The sequence below is a fragment of the Notolepis coatsorum genome (assembly GCF_963971535.1).
Source record: "Notolepis coatsorum genome assembly, chromosome: 12".
Classification (NCBI taxonomy): domain Eukaryota; kingdom Metazoa; phylum Chordata; class Actinopteri; order Aulopiformes; family Paralepididae; genus Notolepis; species Notolepis coatsorum.
Window position 1 is genome coordinate 101,169,538 of NC_140176.1, and position 25,953 is coordinate 101,195,490.

General features: G+C 44.1%; 1 protein-coding gene across 1 annotated transcript in view; it reads right to left on the reverse strand.

Annotated features, from left to right (window-relative positions):
- Positions 1 to 25,577, reverse strand: part of LOC311238304 (ATP-dependent RNA helicase DHX29-like) — a 92,111-nt gene extending 66,534 nt beyond the window's left edge. The window contains 9 exon segments of the mRNA XM_084326329.1: positions 1,039 to 1,213; positions 4,818 to 4,985; positions 7,756 to 7,882; positions 12,418 to 12,570; positions 12,707 to 12,846; positions 13,498 to 13,627; positions 16,187 to 16,300; positions 22,674 to 22,747; positions 25,305 to 25,577. Coding sequence (XP_084182455.1) covers positions 1,039 to 1,213; positions 4,818 to 4,985; positions 7,756 to 7,882; positions 12,418 to 12,570; positions 12,707 to 12,846; positions 13,498 to 13,627; positions 16,187 to 16,300; positions 22,674 to 22,747; positions 25,305 to 25,440 — 1,217 coding nt within the window. The 5' untranslated portion in view covers positions 25,441 to 25,577.
- Positions 25,578 to 25,953: the final 376 nt, after the last annotated feature.

The window sequence follows — 25,953 nt, forward strand, 5'->3', positions numbered from 1 at the left end:
ATACCATATTGGCGGATTGCTCCGATTCAGCCCAGCCCCTTTCGTCCTCTAGTAAATCGGGTCATTTTGATTTGAAGGCCTGAGTCACGTCATTCGGGCTGTGGGTAGCGCACAGTGATGCGATTGGCTCTGTGGTTGGAGCTAATGCCCGCCCCCATTCTACCTAGACTGACTGTACACAGCGAAACCATTTCCTCATACTCGAGAGGGAGAGAAAGGAAGAGAGAGGGAGAGAGAGCACTTGGGGGGGGGGGGGGGGCTGCAGCGCGCCACACACGCAAACGGGAGATTGAAAGAAAGAAAAAAAAAAAAAATTCCTCATACTCGAGAGGGAGAGAAAGGGAGAGAGATAGAGAGCACTTGGGGGGGGAGGGGGGACCTGCAGCGCGCCACACACGCAAACGGGAGATTGAAAGAAAAGAAAAAAAAAAAACATTTCCTCATACTCGAGAGGCAGAGAAAGGAAGAGAGAGGGAGAGAGAGCACTTGGGGGGGGGGGGGGGGGGGACCTGCAGCGCGCCACACACGCAAACGGGAGATTGAAAGAAAGAAAAAAAAAAGCACACAAGCTGCCGGCGGACTGTCTTTTTTCTCTCTCTCTCTCTCTCTCTCTCTCTCCCACCCCCTCCCTCTCTCACTCTCTCTCTCTCTCTCTCTCTCTCTCTCTCTTCCCCCCCCTCCCTCCCTCCCTCTACCAGTGCAGACTGTGTGGCACTGTCACTCAAAGTGCTTATGGGCGGAGCCAGGCCATAACAGCCTGATTTCTTGAGGCTGAAAAATGATGGTTTTGAGTACTTGATTAGAAATATAAAACAATGCATTTAAAAAAAAAAATAATTACAAATGTCTTCAATAGACCAACAGGAATTGTGTAAAGTTGCCCAAATAGTGCTAGGAATAGCAATGCATAGCCCCTTTAAATAATAATAATAAAAAATAAAACAATATATATATAGATATTTATCGATACATTTGTCCCGATTTATCGATTCTTCCAAATGGCATATCGTCTCAGCCTTACACACAATCACCACTTACTTGCATCTCCAGTACCGGCCCGCTGGCACCTTGTGGAACCCCGGAGCCGGGCTCTTGGGGAGGTTCTTGCGGACCCAGTCGATGAGGAACTGCTTGGGGGACTTGCCCGTCCAGCTGCGGGCCGTGTAGTCAAAGTTCCGGATGTCCTTGGGCTCGTTCTTCTTCGCCGGCGGGACTGAGGGGGAGGAGTCACAGACTGAGGGGGAGGAGTCACAGAATGACCGAGAGGGAGGGGTCACGAAAGACTGAGAGGGAGGAGTTACAAACTGAGAGGGAGGAGTCACAGAAGACTGAGGAGTCACAGAATACTGAGGGGGAGGAGTCACATACTGAGGGGGAGGAGTCACAGACTGACTGAGGGGGAGGAGTCACGGAAGACTGAGGGGGAGGAGTCACATACTGAGGGGGAGGAGTCACAAAAGCCTCAGACGGAGAAGAACCACACAACTCTAGGGCTGACCTCGACTAGTCGAATAGTCCACTAATCGATCGAAAGGAGCCGTAGTCGACTGCCAACCTCTTAGTCGAATGCGGAAAAAAAGAAAAGAATAATATATATATACAGTATATTTTTTATCATTCTTTCCAAAAGCAAAGAGGCCTAGAAGCGTGGCTAATGGCGTGCATACCAGCGAGGCTAACTGCCTAAGAAAACGGGCACAGAGGCACTGAAAGAGGATTTCACCCGTCTAATGAACACACTAGACTAGACAAATATCAAGATGTATCCATCAGTGGACCAATTGCATGCTTTAGCCTTCAGTCGACTCCTTCAGACATTAAGCACCCCCCCACAGCCCAAATGGAATGATAAAAAAAAGAATATTATACTGTATATATATAATTTTTTTTTCATTCGGGGGGGTAGTCGACTACCAGTCGTTATAAAGTGATAAAGGTATGAAGACACTTATGAAGGTAAGTAAGATCCGTCTGTCTGTCTGTCTGTCTGTCTGTCTGTCTGTCTGTCTGTCTGTCTGTCTGTCTGTCTGTCTGTCTGTCTGTCTGTCTGTCTACCATGTCAGTAAGGCTGAGACCACTTATCGATAATTATCAATAACTGTGTCACTTATGGTCTTTTTTTTTCATGTGTTTTTTATACTATACTAAAATACTAGGTCTTGTGGCATGTTTTAGTTAAAACATCCCCATTTCATGTAAAGTTGAATTGCAACTCTGCACTGTGCATCCTCGACGACCAGTTGAACTTCTCTGCTCACATCGCAGCGACAACCAGAACCTGCAGATTCCTCCTGAGCAACGTCAGAAGGATCCGCCCCTTCCTGACAAAAGAAGCCACCCAACTCCTCGTCCAAACAACAGTCATCTCCCGCCTCGACTACTGCAACGCACTGCTCGCTGGCCTCCCGGCCACTGCCACTAAGCCTCTTCAACTCATTCAGAACGCAGCGGCCCGCCTGATCTCAACCTACCGAAGTCGGCCCATGTCACCCAACTTCTTAGAGACCTGCACTGGCTCCCCATTGCTGCACGAATCCGCTTCAAGGCCCTCGACCTGGCATACCGTGCGGCAAAGGGAACCGCTCCCGCCTACCTCCGGGCAATGGTCTCTAACTACACACCCTCAAGACCCCTACGCTCTGCATCTTCTGGCCGCCTCAGACCTACTCCTATCCAAGCTCCGGGAGGGTCCTCAAAGAGAAGTAGCCTATTCTCAGTCCTTGCCCCACAATGGTGGAATGAACTGCCCACCCCAGTTAGGACAGCCGAAACCCGTCCAATCTTTCGCCGTCGACTAAAGACGCACTTCTTCACCCATTATCTGAATAAAAAAAAATATAATCTAAAAATATCTAACCCTAACTAACCTTACTGTCATGCACTTGTCCTAATAAACTAACCTACACTGTAGCACTCAACACTTTGATGAACATTGTTACTCAGCTGATAGAGTTGTGCCCTTCCTGATGACTTGTCGTACAGAACTTTGGATAAAAGCGTCAGCTAAATGACTAAATGTAATGTAAATGTAATGTATTTGAACGAAGCTTCAAATGTCTGTCGTCATATTTTATGATTTAAAACAAATTAAATTAACGTTTAACACATTCTGCGCCATAAACAAGTTAACTCGTTATTGGCCGCCATGCGTTGAGCGCCAGAAACGAGTTAACTCGTTTTTGGGATCGTTATTTAATTTATTCGCTATATCTATTCATAATTCATGGCTGCAGCCTCTGGTATCCTCTTCAGAGCCTGTCTGAGCTGGCAGATGGTCAACACCGCCCTCTACTGCCAGGCGGAGCTATTGCATCTCATTGAAAATGGGTTGGTGTGTTTTAGGAGGCGATCTGAGCTGGGCGGGCGGGGTTTAAATACTCGGGCGAACCAGTTCTATACAACGGTGGCATCGAGCAGTAACTCCGCCCGCCCGTCATTGTGAACCGGTCGGTAGTGTGGTGCGGACCTCCACGAGCATTATTTGGAATTGCGATCAGATATTTGGATTATCTCTTTTGCATTACAACAGATACAAGGTAAGAAGATTATATATAAATTTGATCGTTGATCTGACATTTATTTCTACCGCGATCACAGCTATATGTGTGGACCGTGTATGGCTGTTTACCGTTGGCTGCGGTGGGGGTGGGGGGGGGAGCGCCCTGCTACGACGGTCATTTCATGTATGGACGAGGAGACATACTAATGATAATCTAGCGTTGATTTCAGGATGATTAGATAATCAGCCGAAAAATTACAACGTGATGACTGGATTACAGGGGGGCAGCGGGTGGCCTAATGGTTAGAGAAGAGGGTTTGTGACCGGAAGGTCGCTGGTTCGATCCCCCGGACCGACAGGAAAAAAATCTGGGCTGGGGAAGTGAATTATTAACTCTCTCCCATACCCTTAACACCAACCGCTGAAGTGCCCTTGAGCAAGGCACTTAACCCCCAACTGCTCCAGTGGAGTTGCTCAGTGGCCAACGGTGGCAGACTGTGGTTGTACTGGGCAGCTCCCAGGTGTGAATGGAACTGTGTGAATGTGAAGCAGGGCGTTCCTGTAAAAGAGCATCCGTGCTCAGAGAACCTACCCTGGGTAAATAAAGGTTAATAATAAAAAATTTAAATAAACGCCTTTTTCTCGCCTTTTTCCTGGAATTACTGAAAAACACCCAAACCATACTCTATTCAAAACGGTATAAAACGGAAATGTACCGATGAAAAAACAATCTGTCTCGGGCATGTTGACTAGAAGCAACTCACTGAGACCCGACGGCGCTATTAGACCCATAGATATAATATAAGATATATTTTAAGCACTCGCAAATGTCACAGTCTAAAACTATAACCATTGAATAAAGACCTGGCGATGAATGGGGTATCAGCGCCCCCTGGTGCTGGCGGTCAATGTGTTAATGAATATAACTCATCAGTTTCGTCAACATAAATAATCTAATAAGGGCGCGGTTGGTACGAAAGTGATGGTGACGTCTTGATGGAGCGCCGAGCGGATGCAGATAGGCTACATCATTTATGATAAATGTTTTATTTAAATTTGTATGATGAGTCATATACTATATAATATATAATAGTATAATAGTATAATATTAGTGTAGCCTAATCTTTATCTGCAACTGTGAAAAAAAAACATTGGTTTAACAGAATGAAGACATATATAAAAAAATTATTAAATTTTAACGTTGATTTAGAATTTGAATGTCAACATTATGAACAAAGCTTTTCAGTACAGCCCTAGTGGTTTCATCACGCCTCGCAGGCCACATGCAGCGCGGCGGTCCAGACGCTCGGAGCTGTACCTTTCTCCGTGGCGGCGGCGGGGGGGGGCTGCTCAGCTTGTTCAAACAGGTGGAAGTTAAGCTCCTCCTTCCCCTCAGTGACAGGAAGTGGCTTCTGCTCCTCCTTGGGGGTGTCCACCACCTTCAGGGCCGGGTTGAACATGGGGTGGACCTCCAATGGCTTCATCTCTACAGGGTGAGCAGACAGTCATTCCCCTGTTCTACACCAAACAAATGTGTGTGTGTGTGTGTGTGTGTGTGTGTGTGTGTGTGTGTGTGTGTGTGTGTGTGTGTGTGTGTGTGTGTGTGTGTGTGTGTGTGTGTGTGTGTGTGTGTGTGTGTGTGTGTGTGTGTGTGTGTGTGTGTGTGTGTGTGTGTGTGTGCGTGCGTGCGTGTGTTTAAAGTGACTACAAGCAGGATTTTCAACTGAATATATCATTGTCAGATTGGTTGCGATACCTTGGTATAACTACAGTCAATAAATGAGACCATTGCCGAAACAATTGGTAGTTCTAATTCTCACACGATAAGACCACATTTCCCATGAACCCCGTCGCTTCCTGTTGCCAGGGTTCGTTCCCGCCTCCCCGGGATGGGATATGTTTTGGTGACGACAGGAGAGAGGGTGAACAGCCCTTGCAAACCGTGAACGTGGAGTTTTGTTTTGTTTTGTTTTGTTGATGAAGCAAGTTGTTTGGAAAGGCTTCCTTTGGCTTTGTGCTGTAATGCTTTCAGCAGACCTCCTGTGAATCTGACCTGGTCGCGTGCAACAATACACAACAGAGTAGGGCTGACCTCGACTAGTCGAATACAATTATTATTATAATATATATTTTTGTATCATTCTTTCCAAAAGCAAAGAGGCCTAGAAGCGTGGCTAAGGCTAATGGCGCACATACCAGCGAGGCTAACTGCCTAAGAAAACGGGCACAGAAAGAGTATTTCACCCGTCTAATGAACACACTAGACAAATATCAAGATGTATCCATCAGTGGACCAATTGCATGCTTTCGCAGAGGACAAGAAGCCTTCAGTCAACTCCTTCAGACATTAAGCACCCCCACAGCCCAAATGGAATGATCCCCAAAAACAAGAATAATAATTATACTTTTTCTTTTGCATCAGGGGGTAGTCGACTATCGGCAAATTTTGGCCAATCAAAGTAGACTATACAAATCCTTAGTCTGGGACAGGCCTACAACAGAGGATATTAATGGTCTCATCCATTGTCTTTCATTCTGATTGGTCTCAACGTACTTCTGCAGTAATCCTCACCAAGGTATGGACATTGGACTTGGACAGTGATGTATTAGTAGTAGTTGTAGTAGTCATTCTCTATTCAGTCATCAGCGGTCTTTGATTTTGGCAGTGACTGAAAAGGTACAGGCTGAATAATGCTTATATATATGCCTGTCCTATATTCTTTATTCAATATAAGTATGTATATCCTATTATTCTTATCAAATTAAGCCTCCAAATAAAAACATAAAAAGATTATTCACATTATTGTAACCTTCAAAAACCAGAAGCGCATTCCTCATTCTTAAATGTATATTAGCACTGTTCCACAAGTTAACCACAACAATAGGAAAAACCTCTCGTTTTAATCCCCGTCTTAGCTTTAAATTATTTACATTATTAATATTTATATCATTTTATATTGATGTCATCCTTCTAGCAGTGCTTTTAACACTTTGAGTGCCACTCACGAGATTTCTCGTTTTTTTTTAGGTGGTTGCATGCCACTCATGAGATTTCTCGGAATTATTATTATTTTTTTTTTTTTTGCGATCTGAAAAATTCTTGCATCACCCGAGCCTACCCGAGTATAGCCGAGGGGCGCCGGCGATCACTGTGGAAAAAAGCGCCCCCTGTCGTCTCCCAGATGACATAAGTGATTTTGGAATGGACTCAATGAAAATGAATGGGGAAAAAAATCCGGTACTCCACATTTTCCAGTTCACTGATCCAGCCGGGGTTACCAGAGTTCATTCTGGAGCCTCAGAGCCCCGCGGATCATGGAGTTCTACTGTATCGCGTTGGATCCATACACGTATCGATTTTTTCGAATGGTGATCAGGAATTGGAATATACCAGTTGGATACCATCTGATGTCAGGTAAGGACTCTATGTTATCAGTGGTAGGATAATCAGAGTAAGTTTGATGAAGTTATAAGCTGTTTTGTGAAATGTCTTCTTTCGGTTTCACTGTAAAAGTCCGTGAGGGAATCAACGGAGCGATTATCAGTGCGCGGCCGTAATGTGCGTGCGTGCACGTATAATATTGATCATCTAGCGTTTATTTGAAAACGATTCATAAAAAGGCCGACGAATATCAACGTTGTGGAATATTCCACTAGAAGACGATTTTCATAGAATGCTCCAGAATGAGCTGTTTTTTATATCAAAACGGGGGCTTTTCTAACTGCTCTGAAACGGCAACGACGCGATAAAAAAACAATCTGCCTTCACAGCACTGACTGGAAAATAGTCTTTGATAATGCGATGGGCAGATTAGACACATAGCCATAATTTAAAACATAGATTAGGCGATATTAACGTTAACATTGGCGCCGATGGTGGCATTCAAGCGGTAAAACGGAAAACCAGGCGTGGCGCTGAAAGTGTTAACTCTTTCACTGCCACACGACAGAAGGTTAACCCTTTACTATCACACAACCGACGGCGATGCTCCATCATCCGCGGAGCTAATGATGCTAATAATGGAGCATCGCCGTCGGTTGTGTGATAGTAAAGGGCTAACCTTCTGTATTGTCACAGTGAAAGGGTTAACCTTCTGTCGTGTGACAGTGAAAGGGTTAAGCGGCCAGACCTTGCTGTATGATGCGTATCCTGTCCCGCCTTGTCTTTATATTATTAATATTTACATCATTACCTTGCTGTATGATGCGTATCCTGTCCTGCCTTGTCTTTATATTATTAATATTTACATCATTACCTTGCTGTATGATGCGTATCCTGTCCTGAGCCATCCTCTGTCCCGCCTTGTCTTTCTTGGCCTTGGCGGCAGCCGCCTTGTCCTTGGTGTCGTACAGCTGGGCGGTGAGAACCAGGTACCTGTCGTTCTGAACACCAGACCACGACACACACCGGTAGATCACATTACAATGTATTGTCATTAGGGATGCTCGATATTGGCTTTTTTACCGATACCAATATACCGATATTGTCCAACTCTTAATTTCCGATACCGATATCAACCGATACCGATATATCCAGGTTCCCCCCCCCCCCCCCCCCCCAAAAAACGGAATAATTTCAGGTAATTAACATTACATATGTCTCTCGTCGTGGAATTAACACAACATTATGCATACTTTTGACAATAAATTAAATCTGAATCTGTTCTTACTTGCTTCCCTGGGTAAATAAAGGTTAAAAAAAAAAAAAAAAAAAAAAAAAAACGATACAGATATTTTCCGATATCACATTTTAATGCCAATATCGGTAGGCCGATAATATCGGACATCCCTAATTGTCATCATCATACACAGGGTTCCCACAGACATTGCTAAATGAAATTCAAGGACTTCCAAGTACTTTTCCAAGCACTATTTTTCATTTTAAAAGGGCATTTAAAGGGATACAATTCACTTTTAAATGCTGTTTTTTTTATAGAAAAATTTATCGGATCCAGTATGGCTGATGGCGAACGGTTGATTTGAATTTCAAGGACTTTTTAAGCACTTTGTTAAACAATTTGCTGTTTTCAAGGAATTCCATGCCTTTACTTTTTTGTCAAAAATCAAGCACTTTAAGCACTTCAAGGACCTTGTGCGAACCCTGCATACAGCACACGTACAGTACAATGACAATAAGTTAGTAGTAGACGGTTACTAAGTTGGTAGTGAACAGGTTAACCTTCTGTAGTGGTAGTGAAAGGGTTACCCTTCTGTAGTGTGGTAGTGAAAGGGTTAACCTTCTGTAGTGTGGTAGTGAAAGGGTTAACCTTCTGTAGTGTGGTAGTGAAATGGTTAACATTCTGTAGTGTGGTAGTGAAAGGGTTAACCTTCTGTAGTGTGGTAGTGAAAGGGTTAACCTTATGTAGTGTGGTAGTGAAATGGTTAACATTCTGTAGTGTGGTAGTGAAAGGGTTAACCTTATGTAGTGTGGTAGTGAAAGGGTTACCCTTCTGTAGTGTGGTAGTGAAAGGGTTAACCTTCTGTAGTGTGGTAGTGAAATGGTTAACATTCTGTAGTGTGGTAGTGAAAGGGTTAACCTTCTGTAGTGTGGTAGTGAAAGGGTTACCCTTCTGTAGTGTGGTAGTGAAAGGGTTAACCTTCTGTAGTGTGGTAGTGAAAGGTTAACCTTCTGTAGTGTGGTAGTGAAAGGGTTAACCTTCTGTAGTGTGGTAGTGAAAGGTTAACCGTCTGTACCGTCTGTAGTGTGGTAGTGAAAGGTTAACCTTCTGTAGTGTGGTAGTGAAAGGTTAACCTTCTGTAGTGTGGTAGTGAAAGGTTAACCGTCTGTACCGTCTGTAGTGTGGTAGTGAAAGGTTAACCTTCTGTAGTGTGGTAGTGAAAGGTTAACCTTCTGTAGTGTGGTAGTGAAAGGTTAACCTTCTGTAGTGTGTAGTGAAAGGGTTAACCTTTCAGTTTTTTTTATAGAAAAATTAATCGGATCCAGTATGGCTTAAAACCAATTTCCGACAATTAGTTACACTTTAAAAAAAATTTATTTCTTGATTTAGAACAATTTTATCATGGATGAACAAAACGTTCAATGCGAACGGTTGATTTGAATTTCAAGGACTTTTTAAGCACTTTGTTAAACAATTTGCTGTTTTCAAGGAATTCCATGCCTTTACTTTTTTGTCAAAAATCAAGCACTTTAAGCACTTCAAGGACCTTGTGCGAACCCTGCATACAGCACACGTACAGTACAATGACAATAAGTTAGTAGTAGACGGTTACTAAGTTGGTAGTGAACAGGTTAACCTTCTGTAGTGGTAGTGAAAGGGTTACCCTTCTGTAGTGTGGTAGTGAAAGGGTTACCCTTCTGTAGTGTGGTAGTGAAAGGGTTAACCTTCTGTAGTGTGGTAGTGAAAGGGTTAACCTTCTGTAGTGTGGTAGTGAAATGGTTAACATTCTGTAGTGTGGTAGTGAACGGGTTAACCTTCTGTAGTGTGGTAGTGAAAGGGTTAACCTTATGTAGTGTGGTAGTGAAATGGTTAACCGTCTGTACCGTCTGTAGTGTGGTAGTGAAAGGTTAACCTTCTGTAGTGTGGTAGTGAAAGGTTAACCGTCTGTACCGTCTGTAGTGTGGTAGTGAAAGGTTAACCTTCTGTAGTGTGGTAGTGAAAGGTTAACCTTCTGTAGTGTGGTAGTGAAAGGTTAACCGTCTGTACCGTCTGTAGTGTGGTAGTGAAAGGTTAACCTTCTGTAGTGTGGTAGTGAAAGGTTAACCTTCTGTAGTGTGGTAGTGAAATGGTTAACATTCTGTAGTGTGGTAGTGAACGGGTTAACCTTCTGTAGTGTGGTAGTGAAAGGGTTAACCTTATGTAGTGTGGTAGTGAAATGGTTAACCGTCTGTACCGTCTGTAGTGTGGTAGTGAAAGGTTAACCTTCTGTAGTGTGGTAGTGAAAGGTTAACCGTCTGTACCGTCTGTAGTGTGGTAGTGAAAGGTTAACCTTCTGTAGTGTGGTAGTGAAAGGTTAACCTTCTGTAGTGTGGTAGTGAAAGGTTAACCGTCTGTACCGTCTGTAGTGTGGTAGTGAAAGGTTAACCTTCTGTAGTGTGGTAGTGAAAGGTTAACCTTCTGTAGTGTGGTAGTGAAAGGTTAACCTTCTGTAGTGTGTAGTGAAAGGGTTAACCTTCTGTAGTGTGGTAGTGAAAGGGTTAACCTTCTGTAGTGTGGTAGTGAAAGGTTAACCTTCTGTAGTGTGGTAGTGAAAGGGTTAACCTTCTGTAGTGTGGTAGTGAAAGGCTTAAAGTGGAGATGAAGCAGTGCGATAAATACATATTCATATCATCATAGTATTTAGATAAGCCACAGAAAAAATCACGTTATAAAAATAAGCAGTTTCTAAGAAAAAACGATTTGTTATGTGCATTTTTGAAGCATTTATCATTATGGGCGCGGCCATTTTGTTGCTGACGTCATGGGGCTTGTTTGGTGTATACACTGCTGGTTAGCTGCCTATAGTGAATGGGTCAGTCAGTAAATAAAATGTTGCCTACAAAACAACAGGACCGCGGTGGTTCTGTTTGTATTGCTCCTGGCTGTTCAAACTAATTTTACCATGTGAGAGAGAGGAAAGTTGGTTAATTTCCACAAACTACCAGTGAAAAAAACAGTGTTGTTGGCACGTTGGCTCAGGCTGGCTGCACTCAGGCGGCGCGACCAGCCTGTTGGACAGGGAAGGAGGATCTGCAGCAAACACTTCATTGCCTCGGATTATGTTGTTGGGGTGGGATGTTTGTCCAGAAGACCACTAATCAGCTGAAGCCGGACGCGGTTCCCTCAGTCTTCGACAGACAGACCGGCCCAGGCAGTTCAGCGTCGCGGAGCATTCAGCCTGCTGGCTACCTAGATCCACTTCAACCAGCGTCGCGGAGCATTCAGCCTGCTGGCTACACAGCTTGTCGGTGTGCTAATAGCCTCGGCAAGCTAACGGTAGCTGGCTACACAGCTTGTCGGTGTGCTAATAGCCTCGGCAAGCTAACGGTAGCTGGCTACACAGCTTGTCGGTGTGCTAATAGCCTCGGCAAGCTAACGGTAGCTGGCTACACAGCTTGTCGGTGTGCTAATAGCCTCGGCAAGCTAACGGTAGCTGGCTACACAGCTTGTCGGTGTGCTAATAGCCTCGGCAAGCTAACGGTAGCTGGCTACACAGCTTGTCGGTGTGCTGGAGCCTTGGCAAGCTAACGGTAGCTGGCTCCAGGCTATTAGCACATCGACAAGCTGCTGGAGCTCCCGACGCTCGGCTGGTTGAAGTGGATCTAGGTAGCCAGCAGGCTGAATGCTCCGCGACGCTGAACTGCCTGGGCCGGTCTGTCTGTCGAAGACTGAGGGAACCGCGTCCGGCTTCAGCTGCAGATCCTCCTTCCCTGTCCAACAGGCTGGTCGCGCCGCCTGAGTGCAGCCAGCCTGAGCCAACGTGCCAACAACACTGTTTTTTTCACTGGTAGTTTGTGGAAATTAACCAACTTTCCTCTCTCTCACATGGTAAAATTAGTTTGAACAGCCAGGAGCAATACAAACAGAACCACCGCGGTCCCGTTGTTTTGTAGGCAACATTTTATTTACTGACTGACCCATTCACTATAGGCAGCTAACCAGCAGTGTATACACCAAACAAGCCCCATGACGTCAGCAACAAAATGGCGGCGCCCATGTTGAAAACAGGGATATTATATTTGATTTTTCAGACAAATAAGATAGATTTCACATTTGATTATAGAACCCTGTCTTACACAAGGTACACAACAAACAAACTAGGATCACATTGTTCACTGCTTCATCTCCACTTTAACCTTCTGTAGTGTGGTAGTGAAAGGGTTAACCTTCTGTAGTGTGGTAGTGAAAGGCTTAATAACAGGGTCCCTGACCAGCTCATTAGACCATTCAGTCACTATTCCGAGTCAAACCGCTTCTTACCGGATCAAACTTCTCATCCAGTTCTGGGTTACGAGAAGGCTTCTTCCCCCCTCCTCCTCCCTCCTCTTCCTCTTCCTCGTCCTCCTCGCTGGACTGCTCCGCGTACCTTAGGATCCAATCCTTCATGGTCGCAGCCTCCTCCTTCACAGGGACCTGGTGGTGATGACCATGACGCTCATGAGACCACAGTACATATAGCAATGGTACTGAGACACACACACACACACACACACACACACACACACACACAGAGAGGGACACACACACACACACACACACACACACAAACCTTGACGGTCTCCCTGGGGGGCTGTGAGGGTGCCTTGGGGCTGGGAGGAGGGGGGCTCTGCTGGGCCGGGGGCTGGTACCTGGGCCTGGTCCTCTGGTTCTCCTCCTGCAGCTGCTGGCTGAACCCCTCCGGGAGCTCCTCTGGTGGGGAGAGAAGGACCACGTGTTACCATCACAGCCAGGACCTCTCTCTCTCTCTCTCTCTCCTGCTGCTTCCACGCCCTTATATGGGCACCTTCCTGTCCCCGCTTCCACACACTGTCACCCAGGATCAGTCTGCACACCTGAGACTCGTCAGATCATCACCAGCCCTTATATGGGCACCTTCCTGTCCCCGCCTCCACACACTGTCACCCAGGATCAGTCTACACACCTGAGACTCGTCAGATCATCACCAGCCCTGATATGGGACCTGCTTTTCCTGCCACTCCCTCGTCCGAGTGTTGCTACACCTACCTTGGTACGAGGACGTAACCTACTGGCTTCTCTGTCTGTATCCTTGCCTTGTCCTGACTCCTGACCCTAAAAACCTTCGTTTTTAATAATAATTTAATAATACATTTTTATTTTATTTTATCGTTTCAAATAAATATCCTCAAACTAAATCCTCAATTTGAATAAAGTGATTAATCTGATTAAATGTCTTTTTTTTATTAAATCAAAAAGAGAGAGAGAGCGAGAGAGAGGAGAGCCAGAGGAGAGCGAGAGGGAGAGCGAGAGGGAGAGCGAGCGCGAGAGGAGAGCGAGAGGGAGAGCGAGAGGGAGAACGAGAGCGAGAGAGAGAGAGCTCACCATCTCGCAGGTTGAGACAGAGCCAGTCTAGTGCAGAGTGCAGATCTCCCCCGTACAGCACGCTGCTCTTCATGGCCTCCTCCACGTGCTCCGTCTTGAAGTGAAACCTCTGCAGAGCCGTGTACAGGTCCTGGAGACATGGAGAACATTCTAGACCAGGGGTTCTCAAACTGTCTTATACCACGACCCCATTTTTATTTAGGCATTTCTTTTGGCAACCCCGCACACTTAATGTATTGCATAATTTCAACGTGGAATTAAGGAATATCAAAATAAAAGCACACGTTGTTGAACTTGAGCATGCCTATTATTTATTAGAATTTTTTTATTACAGCACTATGTTATCAATACACATTTATAAAATGAGGCATATTTAGCCAAAATGTTGCCAGAACAAATAATATTTGCCACTGTCACCTACCCACGAGTCACGACCCCACTTTGGGTCGCGACCCGTAGTTTGAGAACCGCTATTCTAGACGCACGTAAAACAGGTGCCATGTCTGAAACCCCCCTGTAGTATTATGGTCTGTTCAGTGCAGAGGTTCAGTATGTAAACCCCTGGAGTTGTGTAGGTACTGAGGGTAGTAGGGCTAGTAGCTTCTGTCTGGTTGTGTAGGTACTGAGGGTAGTAGGGTTAGTAGCTTCTGTCTGGTTGTGTAGGTACTCAGGGTAGTAGTGTTAGTAGCTTCTATCTGATTGTGTAGGTACTCATGGTAGTAGTGTTAGTAGGTTCTGTCTGATTGTGTAGGTACTGAGGGTAGTAGAGTTAGTAGGTTCGGTCTGATTGTGTAGGTACTGAGGGTAGTAGGGTTAGTAGCTTCTGTCTGGTTGTGTAGGTACTGAGGGTAGTAGTGTTAGTAGCTTCTGTCTGATTGTGTAGGTACTGAGGGTAGTAGTGTTAGTAGCTTCTGTCTGATTGTGTAGGTACTGAGGGTAGTAGTGTTAGTAGCTTCTGTCTGATTGTGTAGGTACTGAGGGTAGTAGGGCTAGTAGCTTCTGTCTGATTGTGTAGGTACTGAGGGTAGTAGGGTTAGTAGCTTCTGTCTGATTGTGTAGGTACTGAAGGTAGTAGGGTTAGTACCTTCTGTCTGAGGTACTGAAGGTAGTAGGGTTAGTACCTTCTGTCTGAGGTACTGAAGGAAGTAGGGTTAGTACCTTCTGTCTGAGGTACTGAAGGTAGTAGGGTTAGTACCTTCTGTCTGAGGTACTGAGGGTAGTAGGGTTAGTATCTTCTGTCTGATTGTGTAGGTACTGAGGGTAGTAGGGTTAGTAGCTTCTGTCTGAGGTACTGAAGGTAGTAGGGTTAGTATCTTCTGTCTGGGGTACTGAAGGTAGTAGGGTTAGTACCTTCTGTCTGAGGTACTGAAGGTAGTAGGGTTAGTACCTTCTGTCTGGGGTACTGAAGGTAGTAGGGTTAGTACCTTCTGTCCGATTGTGTAGGTACTGAGGGTAGTAGGGTTAGTACCTTCTGTCCGATTGTGTAGGTACTGAGGGTAGTAGGGTTAGTATCTTCTGTCCGATTGTGTAGGTACTGAAGGTAGTAGGGTTAGTACCTTCTGTCTGAGGTACTGAAGGTAGTAGGGTTAGTACCTTCTGTCTGAGGTACTGAAGGTAGTAGGGTTAGTATCTTCTGTCTGAGGTACTGAAGGTAGTAGGGTTAGTAGCTTCTGTCTGAGGTACTGAAGGTAGTAGGGTTAGTATCTTCTGTCTGGGGTACTGAAGGTAGTAGGGTTAGTATCTTCTGCCTGGGGTACTGAAGGTAGTAGGGTTAGTATCTTCTGTCTGAGGTACTGAAGGTAGTAGGGTTAGTAGCTTCTGTCTGAGGTACTGAAGGTAGTAGGGTTAGTATCTTCTGTCTGGGGTACTGAAGGTAGTAGGGTTAGTATCTTCTGCCTGGGGTACTGAAGGTAGTAGGGTTAGTATCTTCTGTCTGGGGTACTGAAGGTAGTAGGGTTAGTATCTTCTGTCTGGGGTACTGAAGGTAGTAGGGTTAGTAGCTTCTGTCTGAGGTACTGAAGGTAGTAGGGTTAGTATCTTCTGTCTGGGGTACTGAAGGTAGTAGGGTTAGTATCTTCTGTCTGGGGTACTGAAGGTAGTAGGGTTAGTACCTTCTGTCTGAGGTACTGAAGGTAGTAGGGTTAGTAGCTTCTGTCTGAGGTACTGAAGGTAGTAGGGTTAGTAGCTTCTGTCTGAGGTACTGAAGGTAGTAGGGTTAGTAGCTTCTGTCTGGGGTACTGAAGGTAGTAGGGTTAGTAGCTTCTGTCTGAGGTACTGAAGGTAGTAGGGTTAGTAGCTTCTGTCTGGGGTACTGAAGGTAGTAGGGTTAGTACCTTCTGTCTGAGGTACTGAAGGTAGTAGGGTTAGTAGCTTCTGTCTGAGGTACTGAAGGTAGTAGGGTTAGTAGCTTCTGTCTGGGGTACTGAAGGTAGTAGGGTTAGTACCTTCTGTCTGAGGTACTGAAGGTAGTAGGGTTAGTACCTTCTGTCTGAGGTACTGAGGGTAGTAGGGTTAGTAGCTTCTGTCTGGGGTACTGAAGGTAGTAGGGTTAGTACCTTCTGTCTGAGGTACTGAAGGTAGAAGGGTTAGTAGCTTCTGTCTGAGGTACTGAAGGTAGTAGGGTTAGTACCTTCTGTCTGAGGTACTGAAGGTAGTAGGGCTATGTGCTGAACTGTGACAACATCTTTACCAGTAGCTTCTTGCTGGTGAGTCGTCCTGATATCGGCCCTTTGTCTCCGTTCTCCTGCCTGAAGTCATTGATCAGCTTGATGATTTTCTTCTCCAGGTCAGCTTGGATGAAAACCTGTGTTAGAGGAGAAGTCGTATTATATTGAAGCCCATTCATTCCTAACCAAACTAGACCAGACTAGTCTAGAGAGACTAGCCTAACTTGTTCCAGCTAGCTTGTAAGACTAGAGACTAGACTGTAGTGTTAGGGCGGGCCATACTTTTTTTTTTTTGGAAAATCAATCGAGTGGGGTGTCTAAAATATGTGTTTCTTTGTGGGGAATTCAAATATGGGATTATTTTTCTAATCGGATAACTCCTACCTACATTGTTTTGGATTTCAAAATGGCCGATTTGACCATTTTTCACCCCTTGGCCATACATGTATGCCAACATGAATCTGAAGGAAATCCTAACATGCAAGGTGTCTAAATGATGTGTTTCTTAATGGGGAATTCAAATATGAGGTCATTTTTGGGATAGGATAACTCTAACCTACATCATTTTGGATTTCAAAATGGCCGATTTTACCATTTTTCACCCCTTGGCCATACATGGATACCAACATGAATCTGAAGGAAATCCTAACATGCAAGGTGTCTAAATGATGTGTTTCTTAATGGGGAATTCAAATATGAGGTCATTTTTGGGATAGGATAAATATAACCTGCATAATTTTGGATTTCAAAATGGCTGATTTTACCATTTGAACCCATTGGTATTGTATTACAAAATTGCAAAGATAAAAAATATATGGGAAATCATTTATAATGACAAAGCCATCAAATGTATTAACAAGTGAACTGTATATAACTGGATACAACTCCAAAGATCAATAATAATAATACTAACAATAATAAATTGTATTTGTAATGCACACAAACACCTAAGTGCTAAATCTCGATCTCCTGACTTCTTGAACTTTGCCAGGTTCCAATATCTTGATTGGACTCATTCTTGGATGACAATATCTCCTACTGTACTGCTTTAGCCACCAACCTACAAACACAAACTTAAAGTCAACGTCAGCCATAAATAGGTGAGCTCTTTCCAGAACTACTCAGCAGAAACCTCTGTAACCATTTTAACAAACGTCTCAATGTATTGAGAAAATCCATGGGGCTCCATCAATCCTCTATCTTCTTAAAACATTGGAAAGGCAGGGGATGGAAAAGAAGGCAGAGAAAAGGAGAAGGGGCAAAGAAGAAAGCTTTGCAGCAGCAGACAAGGTTGCCAGGAAGGATGTTGAGAGCTTCCTTACAGTCCCTGAAGTTGAGCTCATTCCTGAAACTGACCCTGCAGCTTCAGCAAAGCTACGGAAAAATTATGATGAGATTCCAAACATCGCCCTTGCTAGTGTAAGGTATGGCATAGGTCTAAGGCCAACTGCAGCTATAGCAACTGCAGCTCTGATTGATGCAGGACTCATCTTAGAAGATGACACAAGTAAAGTGATTGATAAGAACAAGGTTAAGAGAGCACAAGAAAAGTTGATGCAAGAGCTGGGGGAAGAGTTTGAGGAGAAGTGCAGGGAGGAGGGGGGGATCTCCTGTATCCTCTTTGATGGGCGGATTGACATGACCAATGTGATGATGGAAGCTGAGGGCAGTGACCAATCTTTTCCTGCAAAGATCAAGGAAGAACACTATAGTGTTGCTAGTGAGCCTGGCAGCAACTATCTGTTCCACTTTACACCAGAGAAAGCAACTAAAGAGGAGTCCCATGCAGAGAAGATAGCTAAGGTCCTGTTTGCCTGGCTGAAAGAGAGAGGTTCTGAAAAGACCTTGTGGGCCATTGGAGGAGACTCGACCAATGTCAACACTGGAGTGAAGGCAGGTGTAATGCTGGAGCTGCACCTGGGGAGAAAGCTGGTCTGGTTGGTGTGCAACCTGCACACTGGTGAACTTCCACTGTGCCGTCTCATTGTTGAAGTTGATGGGGCTACTCTGTCAGACAACAAATTGTCTGGGCCAATAGGACAGCTCCTTGATTCTGTTACAGACTTGGAGATCAATCCTAACTTCACCAGGATCTTTCTTGGCCCTCCGCTGATCAAGCTGCCTGAGAAGATCATTCAAGATCTCTCAACTGATCAACACTATGGCTATAAGCTGGTCTGTGCAATCAGGGATGGAGTGCTTTCTGCAAGGCTGGCTCTGCTGGAGATTGGACCGGTAAACCACAGCCGCTGGCTCACCACAGCAAACAGACTCCTCAGGCTCTGGGTGTCAAAGCATCAACTTAAAAGAAAGAACCTGAATAATCTACAATGCATTGTGGAATTCATCATTGGAGTGTATTATCCATGTTGGTTCAACATGAAGGTCAAGCACTCCTGGATCGAAGGGCCTAGGCACATCCTGTTTCAGCTGGACTGCCTCAAGTCTCAGAGGAAGGAGGTGCTGGATGTTGTGATGCCAACTGTGAGAAGATCTGCTTGGTATGCCCACAGTGAAGCCATCCTCCAAACACTGCTGTGCTCTGAGGATCAAAAAGAGAGAATTGAGGGGGTGGAGAGAATCCTGGCCATCAGGGGAGAGGGGGATCCAGACACTCAGCTGGGAGACTCCTGTGTCAGGATCAGAAGAACACCTCACATCAATAGTGACGCTTCCAGCATTGGTGGCTTAATCAGCTGGTCAGAAGATTTGTCAGAACCACCTCTCACCTGCTCCCTAAGCACTTCCGAGGTGAAGAACTTAATCAACACCCCCATGGAGGTTCTCGACTGGCCTTGCCACACACAAAGCATCGAGAGGGTTGTTAAAATGGTGACTGAGGCCTCTGCTAAGTACTTTTCACAATAAAAAGGGATGGAGGGATCAGGGCTCAGGAGACCAGCAGGAGGCTGATGTCCAAGAATGAATCCAAGCAGGACTTGTGCAACCTGATCAAATTTAAGAAGATAGAGGATTGATGGAGCCCCATGGATTTTCTCAATACATTGAGACGTTTGTTAAAATGGTTACAGAGGTTTCTGCTGAGTAGTTCTGGAAAGAGCTCACCTATTTATGGCTGAAGTTGACTTTAAGTTTGTGTTTGTAGGTTGGTGGCTAAAGCAGTACAGTAGGAGATCTTGCCATCAAAGAATGAGTCCAATCAAGATATTGGAACCTGGCAAAGTTCAAGAAGTCAGGAGATCGAGATTTAGCACTTAGGTGTTTGTGTGCATTACAACAAATACAATTTATTATTGTTAGTATTATTATTATTGATCTTTGGAGTTGTATCCAGTTATATACAGTCCACTTGTTAATACATTTGATGGCTTTGTCATTATAAATGATTTCCCATATATTTTTTATCTTTGCAATTTTGTAATACAATACCAATGGGTTCAAATGGTAAAATCAGCCATTTTGAAATCCAAAATTATGCAGGTTATATTTATCCTATCCCAAAAATGACCTCATATTTGAATTCCCCATTAAGAAACACATCATTTAGACACCTTGCATGTTAGGATTTCCTTCAGATTCATGTTGGCATCCATGTATGGCCAAGGGGTGAAAAATGGTAAAATCTGCCATTTTGAAATCCAAAATTATGTAGGTTAGAGTTATCCTATCCCAAAAATGAACTCATATTTGAATTCCCCATTAAGAAACACATCATTTAGACACCTTGCATGTTAGGATTTCCTTCAGATTCATGTTGGCATACATGTATGGCCAAGGGGTGAAAAATGGTCAAATCGGCCATTTTGAAATCCAAAACAATGTAGGTAGGAGTTATCCGATTAGAAAAATAATCCCATATTTGAATTCCCCACAAAAAAACACATATTTTAGACACCCCACTCGATTGATTTTCCAAAAAAAATATGGCCCGCCCTACTGTAGTGTGGTAGTGAATAAAGGGTTAACCTTATGTAGTGTGGTAGTGAAAGGGTTAATTTCACTATTGTTTAATGGACTAGAAGTCAGCCTGACAAGGTGTGAGAAGGACTATTCTAATGATAATGTTTCACTCTCTCCACTGTCATCTCTGTCTGGGGTGACAGTGGCTCAGGAGGTAGAGCAGCTGTCAGCGGTGGAAGAAGTGCTGCACAGTTAATTTACTTAAGTAAAAGTAGAAATACCCAGATAAATTAGTACTCTGGTAAAAGGTAAAAGTCATCCATTCAAATTCTACTTAAGTAAAAGTAGAGAAGTATTTTCTATTGAATGCACTTAAGTATCTAAAGTAAAAGTACACATTCTACATGACGTTTGTGTGTTCCAGTGCTTGGGAGCGTTCAACCCTCAATCCATTGACCTCTAAATGTTATGTTAAAGTGGTATGTGGTCCAGTGATGCTGCTCTGATTAAAGGTTATGTTAAAGTGGCATGTGGTCCAGTTATGCTGCTCTGATTAAAGGTTATGTTAAAGTGGTATGTGGTCCAGTTATGCTGCTCTGATTAAAGGTTATGTTAAAGTGTATGTGGTCCAGTGATGCTGCTCTGATTAAAGGTTATGTTAAAGTGTATGTGGTCCAGTGATGCTGCTCTGATTAAAGGTTATGTTAAAGTGTATGTGGTCCAGTTATGCTGCTCTGATTAAAGGTAATGTTAAAGTGGTATGTGGTCCAGTGATGCTGCTCTGATTAAAGGTTATGTTAAAGTGGTATATGGTCCAGTTATGCTGCTCTGATTAAAGGTTATGTTAAAGTGGTGTGTGGTCCAGTTATGCTGCTCTGATTAAAGGTAATGTTAAAGTGGCATGTGGTCCAGTTATGCTGCTCTGATTAAAGGTTATGTTGAAGTGGTATGTGGTCCAGTTATGCTCTGATTACGGCCTCTTGAAGTTGACAGGCTTCAAATGTGAAAGTATATAATCTTCATACATTTCTGCCATGTTTTCTATGCAACATCTTTTTCTTCAAAGTAACTAGTAACTGATGGGTTCAGATAAATGTAGTGGAGTAAAAAGTACAATATTTTCTTTGAAATGTAGTGGAGTAAAAGTATTAAAGTTCCCTAAAATGTCTCGAATCCGGGTGTCAGCATTGCCTCCGGCTTGGGCCAGCCGCCGTCATACTAACTCAATTGGCAGAGTTAGAGGGTGGAAGTCGATGGGTGATTGGATGGGGATTTGGACGTTGTGGACAGCGACTCCTACAGGTCGGTTGGGGGACGCCTGCACAGCAGAGACAGGAAGTAGCGGGGGTAGTGTGAGCCTCCCATGCGTTACACCTCGCCACTGAGAGTCCGCTCTGGCAGGTGAAAAGATGTGACAGGCTGCCTCCTCGTGTACCGGAGGGGACACGTGATGCAAGGCTTCTATCCTACAACCGACCAGTGGGGGGCATTGTCGAGCAATGTTCAAGACAGGGGAGGGGAGAATTGGAAACACGAAATTGGGATGGGAGAAAAATAGAAAATAAGGAGAAAAAGTGGATAAAAAAAAAATTTTCCCTAAAATGAAAATACTCACGTAAAGTACAAGTAGCTTGAAATTGTACTTAAGTACAGTACTTGAGTAAAAGTACTTAGTTACTTTCCACCACTGTCAGTTGTAATTGCTCCCGATGAGCAGGTCAGCACCTTGCATGGTCGCCTCCGCCGTCGGTGTGTGAATGTGAGTGAATGTGTGAACCTTGTAGCGCTTTGGATAAAAGCTGTTATATATGATATACAATACCGTTATATAAATGCAGTCCATAATAATCTCAGTTATGGAATTCTGGACTTTGATCTTGTGAAACAGGGGGGGGGGGTCCCTGTGACAAGATTTGATCAAGTGGGGGTCTATATCAATCCAGATGGTCCTTCAACATAGAAAAGGTTTATAACCACAGGTGTAGCAGACACTGCTCATCACTGACGTTTATAGGCCAACGATCATCCTGAGAGCCGCAAATCAACAGCAGGTCATGGTCGATTATATGAGACACTCGGCTCGCTGACTGTGGTGGATATCAGAGCTCACCCCCTCCCCTCCCCCCATGTGTCCCCTATCCTGTGTGTCCCCCCCCCCCCCCCCCCCCCCCCACCCGGTTGACCCATCTTATGGAGCTCCCCCTCCCCCTTTATATAGGGGGCCCCTCACACATCATTCAGTCTCGTCTTCCAAGGTCATTTCAGCTGATCACCTGGGGCGGAAGCCTCAGCCATGTATCTAACTATCTTGTATATAATTGATCTGTCTGGCTAATAAATCATATTAACCAGACTCAGTTGACGGAGTACGTTATTCATGATATGCGGCACGGTGGTGTAGTGGTTAACACTGTCGCCTGACAGCAATAAGGTCCAGGGTTCGATTCCCGCTTGGGGACAGAGATGTCAGTTACCCAGGTGGGGTATCTCCCGGGCCTTTCTGTGTGGAGTTAGAAACCCAATGGAAAAACATGCAAAACAACAGATCGCTAACGCTGTTGTGTATGTTGTTAATATTGAGATCATGGCTGAGTGTCAGGGTGACGTGCAATAGCTAAACAGACACAGTGCTACCTGATGATGGCTTACTTTAAGGATAGACTTGTCAGAGACCCCACCGGTGTCAACGTGGGCCGTGTTGGCCAGGCTGTAGGTCTTTGGACCTGGGAGGAGAGAGGACAGAGTTCACTGTGGTTAGTCTACATCTACAGCATCATCAGGTCATATGAAAACCAGCACCGACCAGCATCATTTTATTGGTCTACACTAGTCTATGTTGGTTTAGTGCTGGTCCAGCTGGTAAAACTGCATGGTGACCAGCACCAAAACATACATACGCTGGTCTTTGCTGGTATAACCGGCATGCATTATGCTGGTCTTTGCTGGTGTATGGCGACTATCCAAACATTTATGGAGTCACCGAGAGACTAAACCGGGGAAATAATTCTACCTGCCAGACGCGCCGATTGTCATGAAATCACTGCTCCAGGATACTGCGTTTGGCTACTTTATTGCGATTAAAAGCAGTTGATATAGTAACGTCATTAAAAGCAAATCACAGCTTGATTGGATATTGTGTAACGTGCGGTTAGCAAAGTATGACTTCCCCGTTCACTCCCTCATCATTTCAATACCTGAAACCCGCCGGTGAACAGCTGACTTTTACTCATACTACTACACCACGTGACCCATTTGTGAATGACGTGACCATAACAACCCGTCTTGTCTATACCTGTCACCAACAGCTGGTATAACCGTCATGCATTATGCTGGTCTTTGCTGGTATATAACCGTCATGCATTATGCTGGTCTTTGCTGGTATATAACCGTCATGCATTATGCTGGTCTTTGCTGGTATATAACCGTCATGCATTATGCTGGTCTCTGCTGGTATATAACCGTCATGCATTATGCTGGTCTTTGCTGGTATATAACCGTCATGTATTATGCTGGTCTTTGCTGGTATATAACCGTCATGTATTATGCTGGTCTTTGCTGGTATATAACCGTCATGCATTATGCTGGTCTTTGCTGGTATATAACAGTCATGCATAATGCTGGTCTTTGCTGGTATATAACCGTCATGTATTATGCTGGTCAGGCTGGTGGGGACCCTGATGTAAGCAAGACGAAAGTCTTTCTCAGGTCTGCATCCCCTTAACAATTGTGTGTATTGAGCCGTACTGTATTGTACCCATTCTTCAATCTGTTAAATACAATTTTCAATCAATCAATGGTGACCAGCTTATGCTGTTTTTTTCTAGCAGATAGAATAATAACAGAACATAGTAGAATGGAATAGCTGCATTTTTTGTGTGTCTGGTTCAACTGCCCACTTTCAGAGGGTACCATCTACCATATGTATATAAACACTTTCAGAGGGTACCATGTATAAAAACACTTTCAGAGGGTACCATGTATAAACACACTTTCAGAGGGTACCATGTATAAAAACACTTTCAGAGGGTACCATGTATAAAAACACTTTCAGAGGGTACCAAAACACTTTCAGAGGGTACCATGTAAAAACACACTATCAGAGGGTACCATGTATAAAAACACTTTCAGAGGGCACCATGTAAAAACACACTTTCAGAGGGTACCATAAACACTTTCAGAGGGTACCATGTAAAAACACTTTCAGAGGGCACCATGTAAAAACACTTTCAGAGGGTACCATGTATAAAAACACTTTCAGAGGGTACCATGTATAAAAACACTTTCAGAGGGTACCATGTATAAAAACACTTTCAGAGGGTACCATGTAAAAACACTTTCAGAGGGTACCATGTATAAAAACACTTTCAGAGGGACAGTATAAAAACACTTTCAGAGGGCACTCAAAACAAACTGGTCAGACTACTGCTTAACCTGACCCCCAGAACCCACCTCACCCCTGCCCACTTTGACTACCTAGGATGGCTTAGAGTAGACAACAGAGTACAGCAACTTGCAATGGGCCTGGTCTACAAGATACACTACACGACCAAGGTACCCATGTACATGTCAAAATACTTCCCAAAGGTCAGTGAATACCACGATCGATCACAACACCAGAGGGAGCTCCACAAATCATGTTAAACCCAGATTCGGCTCAAACAAGGGACTAAACACGTTTCGCAATTATGCCACATCAATGTGGAACGCCCTACCCAAAGCTGTAAGGTAATGTGAATCACTACCCACTTTCAAAAACACTCTCAAAGAGCACCTACGGGAGACTGCAATTCGAAACTGGCCCCTGTAAATGTCCTAACCCAACCCCATCCAATGTACAGTAAATTACCTAGTATGGTTGTCAATATTCCAATGTACAGTTTTGCTTGTACAGTTGTACAGTCCCACCCAACCTCCTCCAGTTTTTACGTCAAATGTATATACTCTCTTTTCTGGACTCGTTTTGTATCACAAACAGTACTGTATTTGCAAATCTGGTATGTCATAAATGTATAGGTGTAGCAGTACTGTCTATCTGTATGTCGTGTATGTCATATATGTCCTGATGAATGAAAATGGGGGACCCTGATGTAAACAAGACGAAAGTCTTTCTCTGGTCTGCATCCCCTTAACAATTGTGTGTATTGAGCTGTACTGTATCTGTTAATACAGTTGTCAATCAATCAAAACCATGTATAAAAACATGTGTGGTGGTCGTCATCATGGTCATCATCGCTTTCAGAGGGCACCATGTATAAAAACATGTGTGGTCGGCATCATCACCTTTGGGTTTGTTCTCCTTCGCCGGTTTAGTCGGCTTCTTCCCGGATAGAGGCTCCGCTGCTGGTGCACCGCCTGCCGTTACCACCGGGGCCACAGCGGCGACAGCGGCCGCAGATTTCTTCTTCTTTCCTCCCATTTATATTATTATACTGCGTCAATAAGATCCCTCGAGTTGAACCGCGCGATAACAGAACATCTACTCGCTGCTGTTATAATAAAACCCAACAACAGCGTATCAGAGATGAAATGAAAACAAGGAGAACGCTGCTACCACCAGAGACGACCTGCGGCAGCGCGCATGCGTCAACATGTCAAGCGAACTCGCAGACGACACGCCGCTCGCTCGCCGTACCGGAAGGAGTCCCTCGCGAGACCCGGAAGTGGTATTGTATTTGTATTTTGTATTTATTTCTCTTTCTTTTTTTATAAATGTTTTTATTTGATTTCCTTTTCATACATAAAACAGAACATAACAGTACAATAATAATAATAATAATAATAATAATAATAATAATAATAATAATAATAATAATAATAATAATAATAATAATAATAATAATAATAATAATAATAATAATAATAATAATAATAATAATAACAATAATAACAATAATAACAATGACAACAGTGACGACAACAATAATAACAG